This window comes from Scyliorhinus canicula, chromosome 11 (assembly GCF_902713615.1).
Source record: "Scyliorhinus canicula chromosome 11, sScyCan1.1, whole genome shotgun sequence".
Classification (NCBI taxonomy): domain Eukaryota; kingdom Metazoa; phylum Chordata; class Chondrichthyes; order Carcharhiniformes; family Scyliorhinidae; genus Scyliorhinus; species Scyliorhinus canicula.
Genome location: NC_052156.1, coordinates 93496126 through 93518463, shown reverse-complemented (window position 1 = coordinate 93518463; position 22338 = coordinate 93496126). Strand labels below are relative to the sequence as shown.

Below are 22338 nucleotides of genomic sequence, written 5' to 3'. Positions count from 1 at the left end.
ACTTGCCCCCCCCCCCCCCCCCCCCCGGTAAATAAACAACTTGCCCCCCCCCCCCGGTAAATAAACAACTTGCCCCCCCCCCCCGGTAAATAAACAACTTGCCCCCCACCCCCAGTAAATAACAACTTGCCCCCCCCCCCCCGGGTAATAAACAACTTGCCCCCCCCCGGTAAATAAACAACTTGCCCGGCCTCCCCCCGGTGAATAAACAACCTGCCTGCCCCCCCCCCCCCCCCCAGTAAATAAACAACCTGCCCGGCTCCCTCCAGTAAATAAACAACCTGCCCGGCCCCCTCCAGTAAATAAACAACCTGCCCGGCCCCCTCCAGTAAATAAACAACCTGCCCAGCCCCCCTGGTAAATAAACAACCTGCCCGGCCCCCCGGTAAATAAACAACCTGCCCGCCCCCCCCCCCCCCCCCCCCGGTAAATAAACAACATGCCCGGCCCCCCCGGTAAATAAACAACCTGCCCGGCCCCCCCGGTAAATAAACAACCTCCCCGGCCCCCCGGTAAATAAACAACCTGCCCGCCCCCCCCCCCCCCCCCCCCCCGGTAAATAAACAACCTGCCCGGCCCCCCCGGTAAATAAACAACGTGCCCGGCCCCCCCGGGCAGGTTGTTTATTTGTTGGCCTCCCACTCAATAATATATAAAGTCCGTCCTTTCCGTTCTCAAGTAAAGTGTGTAACGCTACGTGAATGGGCTCACTGAGAGTGGGGCTAATCTGGTGACCCTGTCGACAAATGCAGCATCATCATCGTGTTTGTCTCTACATGGTGTAAGTGGGCAGGGCTTATGTTGGTCTCTTTACGAATCCCGGTAAGACGTCTTTCGTGGCAGATCCCTGTAATGTGAGTCACGGGGCGGGTCTCGGTCGTATGAGTCAGGCGGCGGGTCTCGGTCCTATGAGTCCCAATTGTATTAATGTCCTTTGTCCCACTGTATTTTGAAAAGGCATGATTTTGCCCAATGGCCGTCTTTACCACATAAAATGACATTTCCGTGTTTTCTTGCAATCCTTTAGCGGAGCAAGAATAGGGCATGGGTTGGTGTTACCGTAGGAGGAGTATTTTCTGCGCTACTTGCAGCGGCTGCTGCTTAACACTGGACCTGAGGATTAGGACGGGGAGAGCTTGGACTTTAACCTCCAAGCCGCTGTCCAGTTGAATGCATTGTTCTATTAAGGCCCTGTAGTTAGTACCCAATAGCTCCCAGTCAGGAAAAATCATGTTTAAGGCATTAGACAGTTCAGGTCTCAAACCAACGACAAAAGTGGTTTTGAATGGTTCTAGGATACCCGCATCCCACGTCCTTTCTCCTTCCTGGAGCTCCATTCCGGAATGTTCCTTCCAAACTGTTCTAAATTTTTCCTCAAATAATCTGCGAGTTCCTCCGAATGCTTTTGAACACAGGCTGTTATTTTTCCCCAGTCAGTTATAGGTGGGCTGAATCTTAACAGCCGATCTTTAATTGCCTGCCATCCCGCTTCCAGATTCTGTAAATCGTCGCCAAGGCCTCTCCGAACTACTGTCGAGCGTATTTGACTATTGCGGGCATTAACCATCACGGACAAAACCTGGACACCACCTAACGGATGGAAACTGTAAATATTCTGTAAGTGCTCTAACTGATCCCAAGTGGCTAACCAACCCCCTCCCCCCCCCCCCCCCCCCCCTTTTTTAGCATCCGGGAGTTCTTTGGACCATCGATCAACTTTATCAGGGTCTGCCGGATCATGAACCCAATGTTGGGCGTACTGAGATGTAGTGGTTGTTACATCATTTTCAGTTGGTTCGGTCACTTCAACCTTAACCCGTTCGGTGCGTAATGGGGCCAGTCGTAATCCACCAGTCCTGCCACTAGGTTCGTCCTTTGCGTCACTATCATTGTCCGAGCTAACTAGTTTCCTTTGTTCAGCGCCTCGTGTAGTGATAACAATCTCTCAGCCTGCTGAAGCTGTCCCAGGAGGTTTTTGAATCGGGGTTAGCTGGGTGTTTTGGCCAACTGCACTCGCATTGTAGGAGACTGTGGGGACGAGCTGAGGTTGAGTGTTTGTGGAGACAATGGCCATTGAAACCTGCACGGACATGGGGTATTGTTGGTCGGACCACACCTGTTGAGTCTGCGTCAGAGAATTCATAGTTGCCATAACATCAACAGTTGGCGGCAATGCCGGAGCTGATGCCGGAATAGTCGGGGTCAGAATCACTCCTGCTTCCGCCTGTGGCGGAATTGTCTTGGCTGGAGAATTGAGATACAACTGAGGGTTTAAAAACGGATTTGTCAGCATCTGAGCCGCCAGGTTTTCTCTCAGCAGTTTGTCGTGACCTTTCATGTCGTCCATTTTAGTCTCCAGAGTATAAGTCTCTTTAAGTAACTGGGTATTTTCCTTTTGTAGCCCGGCATTTTGGGAATGCAATTCATCAATTTGTGACAGTAATTGTTGAACTCTGGAGTCCGAGTCAGTTAATAGGGTTTTAGTTTTCTCGTGTTGAACAAAATGGGTATCTAATTGTTCAAGCTGAGGTTTTGATTCTCGCAATTGCTCACAGACTGCCTGGAGTTGATATTTGGCAATTTTAAGTTCGCGATCATGATTTGTGTTGGCGATTGTTTCTTGTCGCCTACAGAGCTGTGCCATTACCACAAGAGACCATCTAATACGCCCCTCCTCATTCAGGTAGTTTTCCCCAAAACACTTTTTATATTTTCAATGGACCATTGGCCATTGGAAATGTTGTATTTTAATCCAATTTCCATATTTGTGTTGGACAAATCAAAATGCCGATTAATAGAAGATGTAAGACCTCTGAGCATATTGTCTGGTGGAGCTCGGCACCCTTAGAGGTTGTGGGGAGCTCTGCTCCACCTTTGGAAGCAGTGGGGACAATTGTAGGAGAAGTACTCCGGTCGCACTGTGGACGTTCGTCCCCCATAACTCTTCCGAAAAGGTTCCAGACGCGGGCCGCAAACCGTGGGCTCTGCGAACCGTAGGTCGTAATTCGTATACCTGTAGCGCCGTACCATATACCAAATTACAGCGATATACGACGTCAGAAAATAGGTTTGCACCCAAGCCCAATTGCAGTCTTTTCTTTTGAGGTTCTTTTGTTGGTGAGGGGAAGTTTCGCGAGCCGCTGCGGCTTAAGACTTTTAATGAGGTAAAGTTGATTTCTTAACTCAGTCCTGCCGATCTTCGGATCGGAGTCAAAGTTCGGTTTTCCGGTCAGTGATTCTGCCTTCGGGCCTCTTCGTTAACGATTCGGGGGCAGCAGGGTAGCATGGTGGTTAGCATAAATGCTTCACAGCTCCAGGGTCACAGGTTTGATTCCCGGCTGGGTCACTGTCTGTGTGGAGTCTGCACGTCCTCCCCCTGTGTGCGTGGGTTTCCTCCGGGTGCTCCGGTTTCCTCCCACAGTCCAAAGATGTGCGGGTTAGGTGGATTGGCCATGCTAAATTGCCCGTAGTGTCCTAATAAAAGTAAGGTTAGGGGGGGGGGGGGGGGGGGGTTGTTGGGTTATGGGTATAGGGTGGATACGTGGGTTTGAGTAGGGTGATCATGGCTCGGCACAACATTGAGGGCCGAAGGGCCTGTTCTGTGCTGTACTGTTCTATGTTCTATCTTGTACTCTCGTCTATGGCACGGTCTTCGGTCCACTTTCTCCCTTCTTTTGTCCGACTGCGGCAATTGATAGATCTCTGTGTCTATTCGGAACCCTGGATATGCGTTACCCTTTATTAGTTCCCATTTAACAGAGATTCCAGACTACTTTTTGGCAAAGTTATTTGAAACTTTATTTGTCAGCTTTTTGTGTTTACTGGTAAATTCAATTTCAGTACAGAATTTTAGAAAGTTCCAACTAGCCCTGCAGCAAACTAGTCAGATTGATTGTCTTTAGTAAATACAGTTGTTGAATTCAAAATACAATCTTGGTAATTTCTTCAAATCAAGATGCACAATACAAAAATGACAGGTGATTTAAAACAAAAGGAAATGGCAATTTTCCAAAGCAAACAGAATAGGTTTCAGAAAATAGGTTAGCGTGATTCCGGAAAATAAATGTGTTCTCATCCTGACAACTGATTTTTTAAGGAGATTACTATCTTAAAGTTTCGCCCTCTTTACAGCTGTGATTAGCTTGAACTAATTTATAATTCACTCAATTTGACCAAACTGTCTCAATTTAAGAGATAAATGATTTGGGGTAATTTTTCATAACATTGAGCGAAATACATTTCAAACAAGGACTTATCACCATGGACTGACTGGTCGTTACCATGGAAACAGAACTGGGACCTCCGCCTAGTTCTTTAACACAAAGGGTCTTTCTGCTATTTGACCTTGCAGTCTCTAGCAGTTTACACAACTTGCAAAATATGAACATTTTAAGTCTTATCTGATCAATTCCCAGCTAGTCAGCTTCTCTTACTCTCATGGTTAATATGATTTAGTCAATTACCCTTATTGATTTCTTATTTCAACCTTTTATCTACCTCATCTATAGCTAAACAGAAAATCTGAATTCTATCAGCCATGCAGCCTTTGTTTTAGCTACAACCTTGGTACAGGACAGGATGAAAGTCAAGGCTGCAATAATATTAGCAAATGTGTATGGGGACTGAGGTCTGTGTATGATTGCGCTGTCTAAACACTCGTGGCATAGTTTTCCACAGATATTTATTTTTGACAAGTCAGCAACTTCGCAGCGGCTGTCCCCCGAGGGAACACATTGGAAGCGCTAACCCAACCACTCCCTTTTCCCGGGTCCTGCCCTCCCCATCAGGGCTCAGCCTTTCACAGAGTACGTTTCACGCTGCTGTTCCTCTTCTCCCTTCCCTTCTGAGCAACTGGGACAGACTCTGTGCCAGAGACCTGTGCCCCATTGCTTACCCCTGGTAAGTCGTCCCCCGCAACAGTATCCAAAACGGTATACTTGTTACAGAGGGGAACTACCACAGGGGATCCCTGCACTGCCTGCCGGTTCCCTCTCCCTCCCCTGACGGTAACCCATCTTACTTCTTCTTTTACCTGAGGTGTGACTACCTCCCTATAACTCCTCTCAATAACCCCCTCCGCCTCCCGAATGATCCAAAGTTCATCCAGCTCCAGGTCCCTAACGCGGTTCTCGAGGAGCTGGAGTTGGGTGCACTTCCCGCAGATGTAGTCAGCAGGGACACTAGAGGTGACCCTTTCCTCCCACCTTCTGCAGGAGGAACATTCAACTGCCCTAGCCTCCATTCCCACTGAACTAACTTCCCAACTACTGAAAACTAAAAAAAAACTTGTTTTTAAAAAAAACTCCAACGGACATAGAACATAGAACAGTACAGCACAGAACAGGCCCTTCGGCCCTCGATGTTGTGCCGAGCAATGATCACCCCACTCAAACCCACGAATCCACCCTATACCCGTAACCCAACAATCCCCCCCCCTTAACCTTACTTTTTAGGACACTACGGGCAATTTAGCATGGCCAATCCACCTAATCCGCACGTCTTTGGACTGTGGGAGGAAACCGGAGCACCCGGAGGAAACCCACGCACACACGGGGAGGACGTGCAGACTCCGCACAGACAGTGACCCAGTCGGGAACTGAACCTGGGACCCTGGAGCTGTGAAGCATTTATGCTAACCACCATGCTACCGTGCTGCCCCAAACTAAGCCAAACTAAGGACAGAACTTTCTTTTTGGTTAGAGGAGGAGGATGGGTGGGAAACACTACGTAAGTACTGTAGTGTTTCGGGTAAAGCTGTCATTCGAGAACAGCCCCTTCACAAACCACCTTCAACTTACGCTGACCGCACTGCACGTATGCAAATCTCCCTGGAACAGGCACTCAGAAGCTCTGCTCTACTGCCCTCTGCTGGATGCTTGCCTTCCCTCGAACTCCTCTGGTCACTTGTGCAGGTACACCTTCAACTTACGCTGACCGCACTGCATGTATGCAAATCTCCCCGGAACAGCCAATCAGATGCTCTGCTCTGCTGCCCTCTGGATGTTGTCTCAAAGTTTGAGAGTTCTCAGACCCCCACCAGTCCTTTTCTTTTAGCAAAGTCTAGCACCTTTATGAAAGTCTAGCACCTCATCGGGTGAATCAAAATAGTGATACTGGTCTTCATGTGTGTCCCAAAGACGGGCCGGATGCAGCAGCCCGAATTTCATCTACTTCTTGAAGAAAATAGACTTGACTTGGTTAAAGCCTGCTCGCTCCCTCGCCACCTCCACGCTCAGGTCCTGGCACACCCGCAGGATACTGTTGGCCCACCGAAGAATGCATTCCTTGTCTAGGAACCTATGGAATCTCACCACCATTGCTCTCGGAGGGCCCCCGCCCGCGGCTTCCTTGGAAGAGCTCTGTACGCCCTGTCCACCTCCAATGGTCGGGGGATTGCCCCCTCCCCCAGCAGTTTTTCGAACATATTCGCTACGTAAGCCCCAGCATCTGCTCCCTCAGCCCCCTCCGGGAGCCCGACAATTCATGAAGTTCTGCCGGCGGAACAGATTCTCAAGGTCCTCCACCTTCTCCAGTAGCCTTTTCTGCTGGTCCCGAAGTATCTCCACCTCCAGCTCCACCGCTGTTTGATGCTCCTCCAGCTCAGCCAGCGCCTTCTCAACCTTCTGGATCGCCCGATCCTGGGCTCTAGGCGATCAATCGATTCTTTAATCGGGTCCAAACATTCCCGCTTCTGCTTAGCAAAACCATCCTGGATGGCCTGCATCACCTGCTCCGTTGGTCGCAGCACCGCCAGCCCAGGGGTCCGGTCCTCGGCCATACTGTCTCCCGCTGCAGCTGCAGCACAGCTCTTGGCTAACTTCTTATTTCTGCCTTTTCTGCCACTTCTGGTTCTTTGCTCCATGCACTAATTCAGAAAAAGACTGTCCCATTGGAACAGCTCCCTCCTTCCCCAGTACTAGTGCCAATTTTGCATGAAGTCTTAATACTTTAATCTTGCTGACCCTGTCGCAATTAGCTCGTGGCTCATGTCTTAATCCGGAGATTATTACCTTTTTACATAAGAACTAGGAGCAGGAGTAGGCCATCTGGCCCCTTGAGCCTGCTCCGCAATTCAATGAGATCATGGCTAATCTAGACGCCATAACCCTTAATCTCTTTATTCTTCAAAAAACTATCTATCTTTGTCTTAAAAACATTTAATGAAGGAGCCTCAACTGCTTCACTGGGCAAGGAATTCCATAGATTCACAACCCTTTGGGTGAAGAAGTTCCTCCTAAAATTAGTCCTAAATCTACTTCCCCTTATTTTGAGATTATTCCCCCTAGTTCTGCTTTCACTCGCCAATGGAAACAACCTGCTCGAATCTATCCTAACTATCCCCTTCATAATTTTATATGTTTCTATAAGATCCTTCTAAATTCATAATTTTATATGTTTCTATAAGATCCTTCTAAATTCAAATCTATCCTAACTATTCCCTTCATAATTTTATATGTTTATAAGATCCTTCTAAATTCCAACGAGTACAGTCCCAGTCTACTCAACCTCTACTCCTAATCCAACCCCTTCAGCTCTGGGATTAACCTAGTGAATCTCCTCTGCACACCCTCCAACGCCAGTCCTTTCTCAGGTAAGGAGACCAAAACTGAACACAATACTCCAGGTGTGGCCTCACTAACACCTTATACAATTGCAGCATAACCTCCCCAGTCTTAAACTCCATCTCTCTAGCAATGAAGGACAGAACTCCATTTGCCTTCTTAATCACCTGTAAACCAACTTTTTGCGATTCATGCACACGCACACCCAGGTCTCTCTGCACAGCAGCATGTTTTAATATTTTATCATTTAAATAATCCCTTTTGCTGTTATTCCTACCAAAATGGATAACCTCACATTTGTCAACATTGTCTTCCATCTGCCAGACCCTAGCCCATTCACTTAACCTATCCAAATCCCTCTGCAGACTTCCAGTATCCTCTGCACTTTTTGCTTTACCACTCATCTTAGTGTCGTCTGTAAACTTGGACACATTGCACTTGGTCCCCAACTCCAAATCATCTATGTAAATTGTGAACAATTGTGGGCCCAACACTGATCCCTGAGGGACACCACTAGCTACTGATTGCCAACCAGAGAAACATCCATTAATCCCCACTCTTTGCTTTCTATTAATTAACCAATCCTCTATCCATGCTACTACTTTACCCTTAATGCCATGCATCTTTATCTTATGCAGCAACCTTTTGTGTGGCACCTTGTCAAAAGCTTTCTGGAAATCCAGATAAACCACATCCATTGGTTCCCCATTATCTACCACACTGGTAATGTCCTCAGAAAATTCCACTAAATTAGGCACGACCTGCCCTTTATGAACCTATGCTGTGTCTGCCCAATGGGACAATTTCCACCCAGGTGCCTCGCTATTTCTTCCTTTTGGTTCTGCTTTTTAATTTAGTTCCTAGTTGCTCACATTCCCTCAGTAGAACCTCTATCCTTGTTTTACCTATGCCATTGGTACCTACTGGATCTTTTCCCCCCCACTCTAAGTTCCTCTGCAGCCCAGATGCCCGATCAGTTCATCCTCGTCCGATCGGACAGCCCCTCCGCCCCGCTCCAAACCGGTCACTCCTGCCTGATCAGTGACGCATGTTTCCACAATATCTGATTCACTCACCCCACCCCCAAGGTGTCCAAATGAAACCGCTCCATGATGTGTGACAAAATGTCCTCCCTCTGCCCATAGACAATAATGCCAGACTTACCTGACATACACTTCCCGCTTGCTTTCCCATCGGCTATCAACCTGACAGCTTGTCAGGTGGGAATCTATTGGAAACATTTTGACGAAACCATTCTTTTCCACTCAATGTGAGAAAATGTTTGAAACCCAAATCATAATTCGTATGTCATACTTTGTTTTCATTCCATTCCAATTATTTTTCCCCGATCCTAGAAATGCATCCAGACCCCACCCTCCACACAATTCTCCTTCTTTATCCCAAGTCGCCTTAGATTTACTGGAGATTTGATAGAGATGTAAAAATCATGATGGAGCTGGGCAGAGTAGCTGGAGAGAAACTGTTAACCTGCTCGTAAAAGAATCAAGAACGAGAGGGCACGGATTTAAAGTGATTTGCAATGGAAGCAAATATGATAGGAGAAAAAGCATTTTCACACAGCGAGTGATTGAAGTCTGGAATGCACTGACTGGAAGTGTAGTGGAGGCAAGTTCCCGTACCAGCCTCCCCGGACAGGCGCCGGAATGTGGCGACTAGGGGCTTTTCACAGTAACTTCATTGAAGCCTACTCGTGAAAATAAGCGATTTTCAATTTTTTTTTTTTCAATTTTTCAATCGAAACTGTTAAGAGGGTATTAGATAATTTTGTGAATAGAAAAAATTTGCAGGGGTGTGGGAAAAAGACAGTAAATCATGATGCTCAGCTCATTTGGAGATCTGGTGCAGACAAAATAGTGTTATAACAGCCTGGCCAGTGCGCGGTAAATTCCAGCCCAATTGACCTGGAGTCGCAGCATGGTTGAAATTAACTTTTTATTTTAAAATACACAAGGTCTTCGGCTGCCGAAAGAGTTAGACCTCACCTGAAATACTGTGAACAGCTTTGACCTCCTTATCTACGGAACAATATACTGCCATTGGATGCAGTCCAGAGAAGGTTCTCTTGATTGATCCGAGGTATGGAGAGGTTAAGTAGGTTGGACCTGTACTCATTGGAGTTTAGAAGACTGAGAGGCGACCTTATTGAGACATACAGGATTCTCAGGGGACTTGACAGGGTAAATGCTGAAAGGATGTTCCCCTTGTGGGAGAGTCTGAGACCAGAGGGCATAATGAAAGTAAGGGCCACCCATTTAAGACAGAAATTAGGAGGAATTTCTTCTCTCAGAGGGTATCTGTGGAATTCTTAACCACAGAGGACTGCAGAGGTTGGGTCATTAAGTATGTTCAAGATGATAGCTGATCAGAGTGGACAATAGTGATGGTAGTAGAGGCATTAGAGGGGAAGCAGATGGTTGTAGTGAAAGTATATGCCCCGAATTGGGACGATATGAAACGGTTTCTGGCTAGGGTGCTGGTATTTGAACACCCACCAATTGATTTGGGGGATGATGCTGGGATGACGAAGGTATTGTCTGAGTTTATGAAGAGAAGGGGTGGCAGCACACCCCCTCACCCTGCACACCCTGGGGGGAAGAAGTTATTTTTTCTTTGGTAGACAAGGTGTATTCGAGGATTGATTATTTTGTTATGAGTTGGACTCTCACGGTAGCATGGTGGTTAGCATCAATGCTTCACAGCTCCAGGGTCCCAGGTTCGATTCCCGGCTGGGTCACTGTCTGTGTGGAGTCTGCACGTCCTCCCCGTGTGTGCGTGGGTTTCCTCCGGGTGCTCCGGTTTCCTCCCACAGTCCAAAGATGTGCGGGTTAGGTGGATTGGCCATGCTAAATTGCCCGTAGTGTAAGGTTAATGGGGGGATTGTTGGGTTACGGGTATACGGGCTACGTGGGTTTAAGTAGGGTGATCATTGCTCGGCACAACATCGAGGGCCGAAGGGCCTGTTCTGTGCTGTACTGTTCTATATTCTATATTCTTCTCGCTGGGGCGAGGAAGGCTGGGTACTCGGTGGTTATTTCAGACCATGCCCTACATTGGGTGAACTTGGTGTTGGAAGTCGGTCGGGAGCGCAGTAGGGGACGGCGGTTAGACATGGGGCTGTTATCAGACTTTGGGGTTTTGCATGAGTATTTCGAGGGCCATATGTGAGTATGTAGAAAATAATGACAACGGGGAGGTTTCACCCCCTATTTTGTGGGAGGTGTTGAAGATGGTAATGAAGGGAGAGATCACCATGGTTAAAGAACATGTGGACATGGAGACGAGGCAGGAGCGACAGAAACTGGCGAATGAGATTCTAGGAATGGATCGTAGGTATGCTGGGGACTTGACCCCAGAGCTTTTGGCGTGCAGGAAAAACTGCAATGCAGTTTGACTTGCTGTCCACTGACAGCGCAGTGCAGCAGTTGAGGCAGGCAAAGCGGCAGGGTATGACTGGGGAGAAGGCCAGTCATCTCGTGGTTCACCAATTACGGTGGCAGGTGGCGGCCAGGGAGATTGTTACGGTTAAGGATTTGGAGGGTAGGCTGCTCTCCGCCCCAGAGAAGGTGAACAGAGCATTTAGGGCCTTCTCTGAGAGGTTGGAACCCCCGGAGGCCGAATGGGGGATGGCCACGTTTCTGGGGGGTTTGAAGTTTCCCAAGATAGAAAGAATTTACAGTGCAGAAGGAGGCCATTCGGCCCATCAAGTCTGCACCGGCACTTGGAAAGTGCACCCCACCCACACCTCCACTCTAACCCCGGAACCCAGTAACCCAACCCAATCCTTTTCTTGATTTTGTTGTTTTGGAGGAATTTGTATGGGTTTGGTGTTTTGTTCAAGGTATTTGTTTGCATGTTTACAAATTTTGTATAAAATGTTTTAAAAAGTTAATAAAAACATTCCAAAGAAAGCATGTTCATGGCTGAGTTAGACATTTTTTATCAGTAAGTGAATCGAGGTTTATGGAAATACGGAAAGTAAGTGGAGTTGAGGATGAACATATCAGATCGTGAGCTCATTGAAAGGCAGAGCGGACTCGATGGGCGGAATGGCCTACTTCTGCTCCTACATCTTACAATCTTATGGTAATAGGATGGAAGAGTGGTAATCCAGTGTTACTCATGAAGTAAGTTTCTGTGCTGTATCTTGCTGTCCTCTCTCAGTGGCGTGCAGAGGGGGGGGGCCAACGGTGCATTGGCCCCGGGCATCCATTGGATGGGGGCATCCAATCAGAGAAGGAAATTCTTTTTTTTTTTAAATTTAGATTACCCAATTATTTTTTCAATTAAGGGGCAATTTAGCGTGGCCAATCCACCTACTCTGCACATTTTTTGGGTTGTGGGGGCGAAACCCACGCAGACACGGGGAGAATGTGCAAACTCCACACGGACAGTGACCCAGAGCCGGGATCGAACCTGGGACCTCAGTTCCGTGAGGTGGTTGTGCTAACCACTAGGCCACCGTGCTGCCCCAGAGAAGGAACTAAGATAGTAATTTTAAAATTTCAGCGGTGATAAATCAATTTTTGGAGGCTCACCGCACTGCAGAGGCAGTTGTTAGCCCTTTATTCCTTTAACATGGTGTACCCTTTCTGTCTAGAGAAAATGGTGCTTCTCCCCATCCCCCCACACGCATGCGCATGATGTACGTGGTGCAACCATCAAAAGCAACAAGCAGACGTGGCTGTTCTTTCTGCGTTTCCTCGAGTCATAACTTGTCTTTTCTTCAGCTTTTTGTGCATCTAGATTAGTTCTTTTACCTACTCAGGTCAGTCAATAGCTCTAGAATGGGTGCAACTACGTTTTTTATAGGTTTTTTGGTGATATTTAATGAAATATTTACGTGGGATGTAGTAAGAGTGAAGCCTGGATGATCAGAGGACTGCTATGGCATTTAATCTCAGAATAGGAGACATTATTCCTTAACATGCTAATATTCGAATACAGATACCACTAATTTGCAAGTCTATGATATAAATTGCACAAAATTATCAGTGGAGAATCAGTGTGAAATAATTTGATACGAAGGAACAAAGAAATGGAATATGGTTTATCCGTCTGCAACTGACCGATTGTTTACCATTTTCTTCCCATTTTCTCATGCATCTTACGGTTTTTGAGATAGAAAATGAAATGTTACAAGTATTTTGTGTACAACCGAGTGGAGCACAGAACAGGGGAAAAAAAGAGGGCCAGAGTCGAAGAAGAGTCCCATCAAAGAGGGGCATTAGATGCATGGATAAAAAGAAGTAAAGAAGAAGTAGGAGAACCTGGAGAAGTAAAAGATGATGTGGGTGCAGAGAAGGATTTTTCTGATACGGATTCAGCTCAGTCAGAACATAATACTCTCTCTCCTCAGTCTCGTTGTCAGGATGATGATCCATGTGAAGAAAATAAAGAAGATTTTAGCATATTTTTGCAAAGAAGCGATTTTGGCTGTTTGAAGAAACCGTAGTTCGACTCCATCATTCAACTACGATAGATGCTGAACTTCAACAGCAAATGTCTGCTGAAAAGAAAAGATGGAAAGCTATAACTGAACAGATTGTCGAGGTTATATCCTTTCTGGCAAAACAGAATCTGGCCTATCGTGGACATCGAGGAGAAGGAATATCTGGGTTATCAGAGCCAGGGGAGACAGTCAGTGAAAATACAGGAAACTTTCTAGCAACAATCAGACTTTTGGCCAAATATGATGACACCTTAGCAAAACACTTGCAGAGAGGGAAAGAGAAACCAAAAAGTGTCACCTACTTGTCCAACAGAATTCAAAACGAAATAATCAATCTTCTTGGTGAAACTGTCAAGAAAAATATAATTTCCGAAATTAAGGACGCAAAATATTTTAGCATAATGCTGGATTCAACTCCAGATATTGCCCATGAAGATCAGGTTTCTGAAATTCTGCGTTACGTTCATATTGATGAAAACAGAAAAGTAGAAATAAAGGAGACATTTCTGGGATTTTTTCAAGTCAACAAGAAAGATGCAGTCAGCCTGGTAAATAAAATTCAGGAAAAATTGGAAGAAGACAAAATTTCCATGAATGACTGTCGTGGTCAAGCATATGATAACGCAGCAGTTATGGCTGGAGTGAGAGGAGGTGTTCAACAAAAAATTCTTGAAGTTAACCCAAAAGCTGTATTTGTGAACTGCGAGAACCACAGCCTCAATTTGGCCTGTGTCCATGCAAGTGAGGTGCAACCTGTTGTTGTTACATTTTTTGGCATTCTAGAAAAACTCTTTACTTTTTTTTCTTCATCTACTTCTCATTGGGAAGTGTTAAAATCATTTGTCACTCGGACTGTGAAAAGACAGTGTGACACAAGATGGAGTTCCCGCCATGATACTGTGCAAGTAATCCACGAAGAGTGTGACAACGTTATTGCAAGCCTTCAACACCTGCTGGAAGGAGAATTTTCAAGGGAAACTAAATCTGATGCAGGATCGCTACTGAACTCTATTCAACAGTTCCCGTTTATAGCTTTATTAAATTTTTGGTACTCAGTTTTATCATCAGTGGAGAAAGTCTCAAAACGTTTGCAGGATCCGAAAATGGAGTTCCATGAAGCTTTTTGTGATCTGAGAGGACTTATTCATATCTTGAATTTGAAGAATGACAAAATTATCCACAATGCAATAGATTTAGCCAATGAATATTGTGAAAATTGGGGAATACCAATTGCACGAACAAGGAGAAGAAGAATAATGCCTGGAGAGTCAGCAAGAGATAGTGGACTGACGGCACAAGAAGAAATGAATAGAGTAATGGTAGAGATTGTGAACAGATTAAAAACTGAAATTAAAGACCGCAGTGTCCGTCTTCAAAGACTCAGTGACCGATTTTCTTTTCTTCTGAACTTGAATTCAGTAGTGATTGAAGATGAACAAGAGAGAGAGAAATTAAAAAAGGAATGTTCAGACTTTGCAAATTATTATGACAATGATGTGGTTGCAATTCAGTTATATGACAAAATTATTGATTTTGTGATGCTCCTTCGAGCTGGAGGGAATAGAGTTCCCCCTGATCCTAAAGATGCTCTGGAGTCTTTACTGCAGTATGAGAGGGATGTCTTTCCAACGCTGTGTGTTTCATACAGATTACTGCTTACGATCGCATTTTCAGTCGCAAGCTGTGAAAGGTCATTTTCAAAACTGAAATTAATAAAAACATATCTGAGGTCTTCTATGTCACAGGAGCGACTGACCAACCTGGCTTTAATAAGCATTGAAAAAGAATTTCTCACAGCTGATGTAAAAAGTGAAGTAGTTCAGGTGTTTTGTGACAGGAGGTATCATTTGGGGAAAAGAACTTAATAAATTTGATTGATTTATATTAAAATCGAATAAAGCGTTTATTTCATGTTTTTATATTCACAATGTTTTCCTTTCTCATAATATTTCTCAGTATATTAGACCTTATACTTGAGACTTTGGGGCATACAATCAAGATTTGCCCCGGGCATCACCAGACCTCTGCACACCACTGTCCTCTCTCCAGCTGATATGTATCATTGACCCCAGACTTGTACAGGACTCAATTTCAAAATTTGCAGGGAAAATGTAATGGGGACTAGGAAATAATAAAGGGGAAGATCGGTGATAGGATTAATGGCAGAAATATGATCCATTATTCTCCACTTGACTAGATGAGTGCAGCTCCAGCATTTGAACACCATTCAGGACAATGCAACTCGCTTGATTGGCACCCCTATCCACTACCTTAAACTTTTATTCGGACCACCACCAATGCACAGTGGCAGCAGAGTGTACCGTCTACAAGATACACTTTCAATAACTCACCAAGTTTCCTTTGACAGAGCCAGTGACCTTAGCCGGATCTGGGAGTGCATTGTACAGCCCTCATAACTCCATTATAAGTTAGTTGCATTCATTCACTATCACAATAAATCTAAATTCCAATAGAAGAATACCTTTTTATTAATGAGGAAAACAAAATATGAATGAAATGAATTGTGCTGTATTTTCAGTAAGAAGAACTAAAAAGAAGTGTGCCTGATGGAAGCGCCTCCTTGTGGTGAGATCAGCAAAGATGAACTTTGTTTCCAAAAAGAACCACCAAAACAACATGCCTTAAATCTCAAGTTAGCAGGTACTGAAAAAACAGAATCTTTGTTGTCTGAAGCTGGGCCTATCATTCACGCTTTGGATCCTGAAATACCCAGAAGATGTTACTCTGAACTTCCAGAAGGATGGAAGAGAGTAGTGAAAGAAAGAAAAACTGGGAAGTCATCAGGAAAATTTGACATTTACATTATAAGGTAGGCTACATTCATGAAAATGAAATGAAAATTGCTTATTGTCACAAGTAGGCTTCAAATGAAGTTACTGTGAAAAGTCCCTAGCCGCCACATTCGGGGAGGCTGGTACGGGAATTGAACCGTGCTGCTGGCCTGCCTCGGTCTGCTTTCAAAACCAGCGATTTAGCCCTGTGCTAAACCAGCGCCATAACCAGCCTCATGTTATTAAATCACAGGTGGTATCTTTGTTACACAAGGTGGTGAAGAAATGCATCCTTTTTAAGCTAATTTAGCACCCTCTTAATGCCTGGTCTCACGAATGTCAGTATTTTACTATCACAGATTCTCCCAAACATAGCCTGTGCACGGTAATATGATGCCTCCTTGTGATTATGAAGTGATTCCAAGATCTTGATCTTGTGCCCTACTCATGCAGGGCAGCACGGTAGCATAGTGGTTTGCACTATGGCTTCACAGTGCCAGGGTTCCAGGTTTGATTCCTGGGATGGTCACTGTCTGTGCGGAGTCTGCATGTTCTCCCCATATCTGCGTGGGTTTTCTCCGGGTGCTCCGGTTTCCTCCCACAAGTTTCAAAAGACATGCTGTTAGGTAATTTGGACATTCTGAATTCTCCCTCTGTGTACCCGAACAGACGCTGGAATGTGGCAACTAGGGGCTTTTCACAGTAACTTCTTTGCAGTGTTAATGTAAGCCTACTTGTAACAATATAGATTATTATTATCATTATTATTATTACATAAGACTTGCAAAAATGTGGTTGTATCTCACTAATGTATCTGTGTGCTGTGACATCCAATGGAAAAGAAAATTCTCACATACAGTGGGTTACTGGTAGAGACATTAGAACATTCACAATAACTTCCTCCTCTTCAGCGGTCACTCGCTAACAAGTATGACTGTCCACCTAAGAAACACCATGTTATTCGTCATGGGTTCAGCGAATCAGGCTGATAAGCCTGATCTTAGAGTCGCACCTTCGACCACACACTTGGGAGGTGTTTCCGGGAGGTGGGATCAGTCCTTGGGCTCCAGGTTGCAGGGATTCCTTTCTCACACTCCTTTTCTGGGACTCCTCTTGCCGTTGGGTGTCCTCAAAGAATTGTGTCCCTTCAATCAGAAGGCTCCTCCAAGTAGGTCTCTTCTGAGCAAAGGTCTCCCAGGCGTTCACACCTATGTAGAATTTCATGAGGTAAACCTTCAGGGTGTCTTTGAAGCGCTCCCTCTATCCTCTTGCTCAGAAGTCTTGATTAATTCAGCCCAAATTATCCCAGCATTGTCTCCCAGCTAGGTCGCCACTAGTTCATCTGTGGGTAAATGCACTGCCTGAAGTGGAACTGAACCATGCAGTTCAAGGACTGGCTTCAGTGTCACGAGTTTGCTGCATTTGCTCATTTCAAGGTAGCAGGTTGGGATCAGCATGCTTGAGCTGAGAAAGTGGAAAAGGCAGCTGGAGTTCTATTCCTGATCACTGGTCCAGTGACCTATTGAAAAATGCCACACATGGATACCCGATAAGGAGAAGCAGTTGGATTGTGAGGGCTCTATGAATGATTAACCTGCAGGCAATTACTGTTCAGGTTTCCACATGTGAATGAACTCTAACAAGGACTGGACAATTTAATAACAGGCAGAGAAAGAAAAAAACACGGGGCATGGGGGAAAGACTGATCTTCTACTTGGTACAAGGTTTGGTTTGGTTCCTCTGTGTCTTTCTGCATAGAATCATCATAGAATCATAGAATTTACAGTGCAGAAAGAGGCCATTCGGCCCATTGAGTCTGCATCGGCTCGTGGAAAGAGCACCCTTCGCCTCCACCCTATCCCCGTAACCCCATCGCCAATCCACCTAACCTGCACATGTTTGGACTGTGGGAGGAAACCGGAGCACCTGGAGAAAACCTATGTAGACACAGGGGCTGGTTTAGCTCACTCAGCTAAATCGCTGGCTTTTAAAGCAGACCAAGGCAGGCCAGCAGCACGGTTCGATTCCCGTACCAGCCTCCCCGGACAGGCGCCGGAATGTGGCGACTAGGGGCTTTTCACAGTAACTTCATTGAAGCCTACTCGTGACAATAAAGCGATTTTCATTTTCAGGGAGAACGTGCAGACTCCACACAGACAAGACTACATATGAAAGTTCCACCAGAAAGTTGCAAAGATCCATGACCTTTGTATGAAACATGGACCAAACTCCCAGAGCTTCTATCCATGAAATTTCTCTTTTTATGTCAGCTGTGACTACTAATTCATTTACTCTCGTTTCTTTTCATTTCAACCTACCCATTCCCGTCCACTTTGCTCTGCTCCCTCAGCATGGCAATATTTAAATGACAACTCACTCTTCCAATTTCAGCCCCAGTTCTTGCTGTTCATTTTAAAGCACCTCTTCCTGAAGTCAAGCATTGGGAAGCAGAATTTCCTTCAAAACATTCTCGGTGCTGGAGGACCATGACTTAGAATGGAGGTGCTGAGATCTGCATCTTGGGGGAAATCTTGAGAAAGAAGTCAGCCTGGAGAGACAACTCCGAGAGGATATGATCTGCACATAGGGGTACAGTAGTGACGTGATTGTGTTATTTTACTAGTAATCCAGAGGCCTGGACCAATAATCTAGAATTAGAGCATTAAAATTCAGAATTCTTTAAAGAAAGGTCAAGAAATAAAGAATGGGGGATCAAAAAAAGTGACAAAGAAGCTGCTATTTCATCATAAAATGATTATGACAGTTCAAGTTTTATTTGGGTCTTCATAGTGAGAGGATTTGAGTACAGGAATAGGGATGTTTTACTGCAATTGTATAGGGCATTGGTGAGGCCACACCTGGAGCATTGTGTGCAGTTTTGGTGTCCTTATCTGAGAAAGGATGCTCTTGCTATGGAAGGAGTGCAACAAAGGTTAACCAGGCTGATTCCTGGGATGGTGGGTGTTATAACCTGCCTGCTTACCACTGGCTGGGGACGAATGACAATCCCACAATCCTATGGGAGTATGAGCTTCCCCAATGAGGGGGGGGGGGGGGGGGGGGGGCAGAGAAATCATTACCAGACTCCCTGCATAAATAGAGCTGGCCAGTTTGGAACCAGCAGAGAGAGGAGTGAGCAGCAAGGGAAGTTTTTGCTGCTGTTGCATTTATATGTTATTGTAAATAAATGTTATTTCTTTGTATCCTGAAGACTCGTGCTGGATTCTTCGTGGCCCTCAAAAAAGTGAGACTGTAATATGAGGAGAAGCTACATCAGTTCGGATTATATTGATTGGAGTGTAGAAGAGTGAGAGGGGACCTCATAGAAACTTATAAAATTCTAACAGGATTAGACAGGGTAGATTCAGAAAGAATGTTCCCAATGGTCGGGGAGTCCAGAACTAGAGCCATGGTTTGAGGACAAGGGATAAACCATTTAGGACTGAGGTGAGGAGAAATTTCCTCACCAAGAGAGTGGTGAATCTGAGGAATTCACTACCACAGAAAGTAGTTAAGAGAAAAACGTGTAATTCGAAGAGGGAATTAGATATAGTTATTGGGGCTAAAGGGATCAAGGGATATGGGGGAAAGGCGGGATCAGGGTATTGAACTTGATGATCAGCAATGATAATGAATGATAGAGCAGGCTCGCAGGGCCGAATGGCTCCTCCTACTTCTATTTTCTATATATGTTTCTATATTTTTTGGATTCACTTATGCATCCTGTATGCCCACATCATCACAAAAACAAAATAATGAAGCTGGTATTGAGCAAACACCACCCATTCAGCAACCCATCACATTTCAAAGGCAGCATTAGGAGGCAGTATTATCAGTGTACATAAAACATTTAATATAAATATGGAAATGGGGATTTATAGTGGCAATATAATCAATAATAAGAACAAAATGTGTCATTTTTAACTACCCAATTACAAAGGGGCAAATTAGCTTGGCCTTTCTTTTATTAACGAACAATTTTATTGAGGTATTTTAAGCATATAGAAAAAGTGGCATTGTACAGTACAGAAAAAAAGAAAGACACAAGACAAATCAAACATAGTGCAAACCACTGCTCTGTTTACGCAAGGACCTGACTCAATTTCTCTTCTCCCCCCCCCGATGCTTACTCCTCTGCGAAGAAGTCAATAAATGGCTGCCACCTTTGGGCGAACCCTAGTAGCGAACCTCTCAAGGCGAACTTGACTTTCTCTAGGCCAAGAAAGCTCGCCATGTCCGATAGTCATACCTCAGCCCTCGGGGGCTTTGAGTCTCTCCATGCTAACAGTATTTGTTGCCGGGCTACCAGGGAAGCAAAGGCCAGAATGTCGGCCTCTCTCTCTTCCTGGACTCCTGGGTCCTCCGAAACCCCAAAGATTGCCACCTCCGGGCTCATTACCACCCCAGTTTTCAATACCCGGGACATGACATCTGTGAATCCCTGCCAATACCCCGAGTTTAGGGCACGACCAGAACATGTGTACATGGTTAGCCGGGCCTCCGGCGCATCTAGCACACTTGTCCTCCAGCCAGAAGAATCTGCTCATCCGGTCCACCGTCATGTGGGCCCGGTGCACGGCCTTAAACTGGATCAGGCTGAGCCTGGCGCATGTTGCAGTCGTGTTTACTCTGCTCAGGGCTTCTGCCCAAATACCGTCCTCCAGCATCTCTTCTCCCCCCCCCCCCCCCCCCCCCTCCTCCTCCCTTAAGCTTCAGGTCCTCGGTCTGTGTATCTTCAGCTCCCATTAGTTCCTTGTAGATGTCTGAAACTCTACCCTGTCCCCTAGAAACTACCCTATCCTGCCTTCCCTTCGACGGGAGACGTGGGAAGGACGGCACCAATCTGCATACAAAATCCCTCACCTGCAACTATCTAAAGTCGTTCCCTCTCGCCAGCCCAAACTTCTTCTCCAGCGCCCTCGTGCTCGGAAAGCTCCCTTCCAGGAACAGATCCACCATCCTCACAATCCCCGCCCTCCTCCACAGTCGATACCCTCATCCTTGTTCCCCGGGACAAATTGGTGGTTACCGCAGGTTGGGGTCCACACCGATGCTCTTACCTCCCCTACATGCCTCCTCCACTGGCCCCAGATCCTAAGAGCCGCCACCACTATCAGGCTGGTGGAGTACCGTGCCGGCGGAAGAGGCAGAGGCGCCGTGACCAGGGCTGCTAAGCTAGTGCCCCTGCAGGAAGCAGCCTCCATCCGCTCCCAAACAGACCCCGCACCCACCATCCATTTCCTTATCATCACTATGTTGGCCGCCCAGTAATAGTTGCTGAAGTTTGGCAACGCAAGCCCCCCTTCTCCTCTGCTCCTTTCAAGCATCATCCTCTTCACCCGCGAGGTCTTTCCTGCCCATACAAATCCCAGAATAATTTTATTCAGCCTCTTAAAGAAGGACCGCGGGATAAAGATGGGGAGACACTGAAAAACAAACAAGAACTGCGGGAGAAATCGTCATGTTAACAGTCTGCGCCCTCCCCGCCAATGACAGCGGGAGCGCATCCCACCTCCGGACCTTCTCCCTCGCTCGTTCCACCAGTCGGGACAGGTTGAGCTTATGCAACCTGCCCCAGTCCCGTGCCACCTGAATCCCCAAATATCGGAAACTCTCCCCCACTAGCCTGAACGGCAACGCTTTCAGCCTACTCTCGCCTCAGAGGCCTGATACAATAGCCTAACCCAGTCGATGAACCCCACCCCGAACCCGAACCGTCCTAGTACCTCCCACAGATAATCCCACTCGACCCGGTCAAAAGCCTTTTCAGCATCCATGGCTACCACTGTCTCTGCCTCCCTACTCTCCGGGGGCATCATAATCACGTTGAGCAGCCTTCTTATGTTGACCACCAGCTGCCTCCCCTTTACAAACCCGGTTTGGTCCTCCACAATTACATCCGGTACAGTCCTCAATTCTGATCGCCAAAATCTTGGCCAGTAACTTGGCGTCTACGTTAATCAAAGAGATCGGTCTGTGTGACCCACACCTCCGGGTCCTTATCCCATTTCAGAATGAGCGAGATGGTGGCCTGCGACATCGTCGAGGGTAAGCTCCCTCTATCTCTTACCTCGATAAAGACCCTGACCAGCGCCGGCCCCACTATCCCAGCAAATGTTTTGTAAAACTCCACCGGATACCCATCCGGCCCCGGGGCTTTTCCCGACTGCATGACCTTCAGGCCCCCCAATACCTCTTTGATCCTGACCAGGGCCCCCAGTCCGTCCACCAACCCCCCCCCCCCCCCCCCCCCCCCCACTCTTGGAAGGTCAGTCCGTCCAGGAATCGCCTCATCTCTCTCCCCCCCCCCCCCCCCCCCCCCGTGGTTCCGAAGTGTACAGCTTCCTGTAAAAGTCCCTAAAGACCTTGTTCAGCCCTGCTGGATTGCTGGATCACCCTCTAGATTACCTTCCGCAGCTTGGCTTTTCCGCCTACCCTGCACATCTTTGGGTTGTGGGGGTGAGACCCATGCAGACACGGAAAGAATGTGCAAACTCCACATGGACAGTGACCC

General features: G+C 46.4%; 2 protein-coding genes across 4 annotated transcripts in view; one reads left to right on the top strand and one right to left on the bottom strand.

Moving 5' to 3' along the window:
* Nucleotides 1-2644, bottom strand: part of ift122 (intraflagellar transport 122 homolog (Chlamydomonas)) — a 265167-nt gene extending 262523 nt beyond the window's left edge. Inside the window, exon 1 of the mRNA XM_038812196.1 lies at nucleotides 2117-2644. Coding sequence (XP_038668124.1) covers nucleotides 2117-2644 — 528 coding nt within the window. The remainder of the gene's footprint in view (nucleotides 1-2116) is intronic.
* mbd4 (methyl-CpG binding domain protein 4) overlaps nucleotides 1414-22338 on the top strand; it is a 52704-nt gene continuing 31779 nt past the window's right edge. The window contains exons 1-2 of one of the 3 annotated variants that reach the window (XR_005462254.1): nucleotides 1414-1617; nucleotides 15572-15862. Coding sequence is in view for 2 of the 3 variants with exons in the window: in XM_038810849.1 (XP_038666777.1) it covers nucleotides 15600-15862 (263 nt within the window). In the remaining variant the exon portion in view is untranslated. Of the gene's footprint in view, nucleotides 1618-15229; nucleotides 15461-15571; nucleotides 15863-22338 lie in introns of those variants that run through there. The other 2 variants (XM_038810849.1, XM_038810850.1) reach the window with 2 other exon arrangements.